Here is a 6,867-nt window from a genome sequence, read left to right as displayed (position 1 = left end):
CAGCTGCTCTCTAGGCGTCTTTTCCGGCGTTTCATCTCTCTCAGCTCCTCGGTAAACCAAGGAGCCAGTCGAGATCTATGCCGGGTCAGAGGCCGCAAAGGCACGACTCGGTCTAGTGCTGCGGCAGCGGTCGTTTCCCAAGCTGCCGCCTGATCTTCCGCCGAGCCATGAACTAGATCCTCCGGATATGGCCCAAGCTACTTGCTCTTAGCTGATCTCAGAAAACTCAGCAGGGGCTGGGCCTGGTTAGTACATGGGTAGGAAACTGTCACAACGTTCCAGGCTTGTCTAGACTGGGAATTGAAACCATTTCTGGAAGAAGGGTGTGCCCAGAAACTACACAGATGTGATTGTGAAGTCAGCAGGAGTCGAATGTGAGTCAGACTTGACTTTGATCGAAAAAGTACTGTATTTATTTTTAAGTAGTAAAGAGGATGCTGGATTGTGAGAGGAGCTGGTTTAGCTCTCAAACTGTTGAAACTTTCTGGTGCCAATTGCAAAGGCAAAAATTTAAATGTTGACAACGTTCAGATTTCTGTATAGCGGTCTTTCATCAGCAACAGTCTCTTTCCTGATTTTAGGATTATATGTTTAAAACCAGAAGCTCCATTTCAAAAGCCTTCAGTTTTATGAAGAAGTGCATTTGTGATCAAGAGGAAATGGTACTAAGGATTATTGAGGAAGAATGGAAAACGGCTCAACAAATAAGAGACTCTACCGATAAGCAGGTCAATGGAAAAATTCACGGCATTTTGGATTTGCAGAATAAATCTGAAGAAACAATGAAGGTAAATATTGCATTAACGGCGCCATAAATATACATTTTATTTCTTAATGTATCCTATTTATATGGCTGCTCACTTACAAAACTGTAAACATATTTAAAACTATTTTTGAACAAACAAGAGTAGGATCTGGGTGCTAATGTGCTTTGGTAGTCTGGTGGTTAAAGCATTAGGCTAGAAACCAGGAGACTGTAAATTCTAGCCCTTACCTTAGGCATAAAAGTTGGCTGTGGGCCAGTCACTCTCTCTCAGCCCACAATGTTGGATTCTGGTGACTAGTCAGTTTGTCAGTTCCTGTCACAACCAATGGATCAACGCTCAGTCCAAAAAACCAAAAACCAAACCAGCAGATTCCGCATTTGCGGAGAAACACAATATGTTCAATTACTCAGATTCTAATTATGTAATTGATAGAAATACACTGAAATGTTGCCGATGCCTTGCTTAATTCTGGATTTATTTTTAATTGTTAGAAAACCTCATCAGGACAAGAAGCTTATATTGGCGATCCCATTCAGAAGATCAGCAATATTGCCAGTGCTGTTGAAGAATTAAGGAGACAGCTAGAAGCATCAATTTTGAATTTCCCAGGGCAGCCATATCAGAGTGGGTAGAATTTTCATTGCCCTCTTACAATAAGAGTAAACATGTGCTGACCTATTACAAAGCTTTGAATATTGCTATGGAAATAAAAACCAGTATGATCTGGCATTGTTATTCTAATCTGATGCTAAACACGGAAAAGATGGCTTGGTTGGATCAGATCTTACCATGACTGATGTTCTGTAGCTACCAAATTCTTCTGGGTAGTGAATAAGTAAGGCATGATGGAAATAAAATCATAGGGCTGGAAGGGACCTTTGGAGGTCTAATTCAACTCTCTGCTCAAGGCAGGAGTCCTCATACCTTCATTCTGTGTAAGTTTTTGAGCATGCCACTGTTTTTGCTTTTTGGTTATTGAATCTTATTTTGTTCCTTCCTCTGATCCTTTATATCCATGGCTATTTAACAGACCTCACTCGTAAGCATCCCTAAAGTGTGTTCTTTTTCTGTTGTTTGGCAAGCATGTTTTGAACTCTTTGGCAATATGGACATGGAATTACTTTGATAGAGTTTTACGATGATTATTGTAGGTACTAGAAGTTTTATAAATAAAAGGAGTTTGTTGCTCAGCAATGAATAGTACCTTCCATTAGGATATACAAGTATTTTAAAAAAATTCTTCTTGTAATATTTCAAAGAAATATGTCCATGTGCATTTCCTATAGGAAAAAATGTATTTAAATTTCAATTGGTCAGTGACAAGTCAGCACAGATTCGATCCGATTGCCAGCTGTAGACTTTATACTCAGCATGCAGAGGTGCTGGCCTATATACTGTACTCAGTTTGGGGAATTCCAATGCATGATGCATTCTTTTTTGCTGAATGTTTTTCAATGTCTTATCCTTGCAATAGGAATTAGCAGCTGCCAATTTGAGATGTGTCTCCTTAAGCAATAGTAGCTATATCTCCAAAACTCTTTTTTAGATAAAATAAATGGCTCTGGATGCTATTGAATCCCCTCATTCCTTATGCAACCTGTGGAAAGTGATAAGCATCTCCATTCAATTTGAATTGAAAACATATGGGTGGTCCTATTTCCTGTGAAAATGAGCTTTCTCTGAAATGCTTATCAAACTGACAAGGGAACCTCCTAAAATGGATCAGGGAGATCTCCTTAAGCTGAGATTGAGGCTGAAACATAAGCAGCTACTTGTGTTGTGCCAGACCAATTTCTAGTCTCTGTGATTTAACTGCTTGGTTTTGGGTTTTTTTGCCGTAGACGTAGAGCCTTCTCCAGGAACCAGCAACAGTAATGAAACTGCAGCTGATGGAGCAGAAGAAACATTCCTTTCTTGTGATTCCTGTAGGTAGTTTATTAATTTTAATTGATTTTGGGGAGAGCATACTCATTATTCCACTCGGGAATCATTTCCCACATTCCACTGGTTATCCACGTTGTTCTGACGTTCTGACATTCCTGGTCTGAGCAAAACAAAAACACTTGCTAGTTCTTTTTTTAAGAGTACAAATTGTTACAAATTAAAGTACAGATTTGTGTAGTTTTGCACATTAATTAGCTCAAATCACGATTACAGGAATAACATGGGATTAATATACAGGAATCAATATACGCATTAAGTATCATTTAGAGTAAAAATAATAGAGTATTCTTAATCACTTACTTGTCTGGTCATCTTCTGATTGTTACATTGTTACATTTTATATGAGAGGGAGAAATATTATGAGCATTCATGGCTGGCCTGGGAGCACCATTCTTATACCGATTCAAGGTACCAGTGTAGGTGGTACCTTGCTCAACAGTAACTGTGAGAGGGATCTCGGAGTCCTAGTGGACAGTCACTTAAATATGAGCCAGCAGTGTGCTCCAGCTGCCAAAAAAGCTAACGTAGTCCTAGGCTGCATTAACAGGGGTAGAATCAAGACCACATGAAGTGTTAATACCACTTTACAACGCCTTGGTAAGGCCACCCTTGGAATACTGCATCCAGTTTTGGTCACCACACCACGCTGTAAAAAAGACGTTGAGACTCTAGAAAAAGTGCAGAGAAGAACAACAAAGATGATCGGGGGACTGGAGGCTAAAACATATACATCTCTGGAATAGCTAATTAGCTGGCAGAATGTCCCTGTTATCAGTTCAGCATCTCTTTCTTGAAACCAATTTAATTAAAATTTAACAAGAAAACTCTCTCTGTATAATTATTTATTTATTTTTTCCTTGATCAGCCCTGTCCCAAGATTCAGTTCAGGAAGCAAGCAGCTCTTTATCACCACTGCCATCTACTAGGGGCAGAGAATTGCCAACGATTTCAAGTAGATTTTCTCAGTGTAAGTATGTACATTGCTGCCGACAAAATAGTGATTATTAAGCTATATAGACATTCAAGCATTCAAACTTTTCCTTTCAAAAATAATTTGAAAAAGAGCTGTTGTTGGTATTTATAATTATTTTTTTTCCTGAAACAGATGATTTACATTCCATTTAAGAGCGCAGCATTTTATTTTGCTGTTTTTAGAAGCATGACTATATAGTATTTATTAAATAAATGTACTAGTATTAATGAAACAAAATGAGGTTAGCTTTCAAAGGTCTTGAGCAATAATTTATTTGGTTATGCAGCACATGGCATTGGTAGGTTTTCCAAAATTGTGTGGACTATTATAACAATTTTTTTTCTCTGCTGGAGAAATATCAGATGGATATTTTGAGACTGCAAAATATCTATATTTCTAATATAGAATCATTCCCAGAACTGTCAACATATAGATATGGACAAGTGCATTGGCTTTCCTCCCCTCCTCCCACAAAATTCCAATTTTTCCTGAAATAAGCTGAAACTGACGCACATCAATGGCATCCATTGTTCTGTTATTCCGTACACCATGGTGGCATTTCTTATCCTTAGCAACTTTTAAGATATGTGGACTTCAATTCCCAGAATTCTGCAATTGGCATGAGTTGAACTTCACATATCTTAAAGTTGCTAAGGTTGAGAAACACTGGTCCATAGAGCAGACACTTTGCTTTTGATAGATGACTTAACATATTCTTGTAAATTATAAAAACAAATGAAAATGCCACGGACAACCAACAATTCCATTACCCCAGCTATGCATCTAGTGTTTTATTCCTTATTGATTCTCCTTGTACGTATGGGATTTATTTATTTTACTGAAAACAAAACTACCGGATTCTGACTAATGCTCTGTCTTTTTTAATACACTGACACAAATGGATGTTTTGTCTGCTAAACCCTTTAACGATCATAATTGTAATCGAAAAGAGTATCTCTCCTCCGCATCATCAGAAGAAAAGGGAAGACGTAAACCTTAATGTATTACCAAAGAAGACCTAGGCCAGGGATAGGCAACCTTGGCTTTTTTATGACTCGTGGACTTCAACTCCCAGAATTCCTGAGCCAGCTATGCTGAGGGGAAAAGGAGATGTTTCCATGCTTAGCCATTCTGGTTCAGGAATTCTGGGAGTTGAAGTCTACGAGTCATAAAAGAGCCAAGGTTGCCTACCCCTGACCTAGGCAGTGCTCCCAGCAAAAGATTCGACTCAGTGGTGTGAGGAGCCATAGAGAGGACCGTAGTAAATCTATTCAGAAGTCACTAGGACAGCAGGTTCAGAAGCAAGTTTTGAGCCCAACGAGTCAGGAAGGAATACAGGTAGTCCTCGGCTTACGACCACAATTTAGTCCAAAATTTCTGTTGCTAGGTAAGACAGTTAAGTGAATTTTTCTCCATTTTACAACCTTTCTTGCTACAGTTGTTAAATGAATCACTGTCAGAAGGTCGCAAAAGGTGATCTCATGACCGTGGGACACTGAAAGTGTCATGAGTCAGTTGCCAATTGTCTGAATTTTGATCACGTGACCATGGGGATGCTGCAATGGTTGTAGGTGTGAAAAATGGTCATAAATCATTTTTCTCAGTGCCATTCTAACTTGGTCACTAAACGAACTGTTGCAAGTCGAGGACTACCTGTAGTCTTCCTATGGAGTCAGTTTCCTGATCTGGTCTTCCCTATATGGCTGATATCAATCCTAGGGAAGTGAGGAGTATGAGAAAGAGACTCAGACTGGCTCCTCCTGACTCCCTGGGGATATGAGGGAGGAATGGGAAAACACAAGCAGACTTGCAACATGTTTCTGGAGTTTTAATGACTTCTGGATAGTTCCTTCAGGGTCATCCCCAAGGCCCCCTACACAGTGGCCATGGAACCTGGGGAATTTGGGAAGCTGTAGTCCACACATTTGAAAGACCCCAGGTTAGGAAAGACTAGAATGTTTGTTAAGTCCATGTCTTCTAATGCCCATAAAAGCCATGGTGGCACAGTGGTTAGAATGGAATATTGCAGGCTGACTGATTGCTCACTGCCAGGAGTTCAATCCTGACCAGTTTAAGGTTGACTCAGCCTTCCAAGGTCGGTAAAATGAGGACCCAGATTGTTGAGAGCAATATGCTGACTCTAAACCGCTTAGAGAGGGGCTGTAAAGCACTGTGAAGCATTATATAAGTCTAAGTGCTATTGCTATTTTCTCAAGAAAAAAAAATGCAAATGCGCCGACAGGAATAATTGAATATATACCAGGCTATTCACAAAACAATCTTGCTTCACCATACGATCAGGCAGTCTTAATCTCCTATAAACTTGCTTATTGCATGTTGTGTTATTATTTTATTTGTGTACTCGGCCCAATTTGGTCAATAAATTGAATGGGTTTTGCACTGTGAACATATCTCCCTGATTTAAGGCTCCTAGATGTTTTTAATTTTATTTCATTTAGGGACGTCCGTCATTACATTCGACGATGAAAGACTTGGTTGCAATCTTGAGCTCGCGGGTAATAAAAGGAAAGTGAGAGTGTCTCGTAATCGCAAAGAATATCAACGCTCCTCTAAGAGATTCCGCAGCAGTCAGGTGCTGGGCTCTCCAGCTTTCTCTGAAGGCTGCCATTACTGGGAAATAAACACCGAGGAATCTTCTACATGGGCCATTGGTGTTGCCAGTGAGGATATTGGCAGAAACGACCGACTAGGGAGAAATGAATTATCCTGGTGCATAGAATGCAATGCTGAAAGTATCTCCGCATGGCACAACAGTCAAGAAACCAAAATTGACAAAGACAGACCTTTGCGGGTTGGAGTTTACCTTGACTTCCCAACCAAAAGTTTGTCTTTTTATTCTCTCGCTGATGAAGAAACATGCTTACACAAGTTTGAAATCAATGCAGCAAATCCAGTTTACCCTGCTTTTTGGATTTATGGTTTAATTGCTGGTGAGTGTTTAACTATAAATGATATTAATAGGAATTAACTTTATGCCACAATTGTATATTGCCTTAATAAGCATTTGCCCTCTAAGAATCTTTAAGATTCTGATGTTTTGCTGTTTGAATTATAAAGCGCCTCATGTGTTCCTGCTTTCATTTTTTTTTACAATATTGTATTAGTTTTCTAATTTTACAATTAAACAAGCGTGGTGACTTGATAATCAGTAATTCAATAACA

At 39.2% G+C, this 6,867-nt stretch overlaps 1 protein-coding gene across 1 annotated transcript in view; it reads left to right on the top strand.

Moving 5' to 3' along the window:
- The window catches only part of LOC107294650 (E3 ubiquitin-protein ligase RNF135-like), an 11,804-nt gene extending 4,937 nt beyond the window's left edge, over positions 1 to 6,867 (top strand). Inside the window, exons 3-7 of the mRNA XM_015823901.2 lie at positions 582 to 788; positions 1,259 to 1,391; positions 2,609 to 2,692; positions 3,577 to 3,678; positions 6,144 to 6,867. Coding sequence (XP_015679387.1) covers positions 582 to 788; positions 1,259 to 1,391; positions 2,609 to 2,692; positions 3,577 to 3,678; positions 6,144 to 6,673 — 1,056 coding nt within the window. The 3' untranslated portion in view covers positions 6,674 to 6,867. The remainder of the gene's footprint in view (positions 1 to 581; positions 789 to 1,258; positions 1,392 to 2,608; positions 2,693 to 3,576; positions 3,679 to 6,143) is intronic.

Source organism: Protobothrops mucrosquamatus, unplaced genomic scaffold (genome assembly GCF_001527695.2).
Source record: "Protobothrops mucrosquamatus isolate PMUCROS unplaced genomic scaffold, P.Mucros_1.0 scaffold2041, whole genome shotgun sequence".
NCBI lineage: Eukaryota > Metazoa > Chordata > Lepidosauria > Squamata > Viperidae > Protobothrops > Protobothrops mucrosquamatus.
Note: the sequence above shows the minus strand (reverse complement) of the source record. Positions and strands in the feature narration are given on the sequence as shown.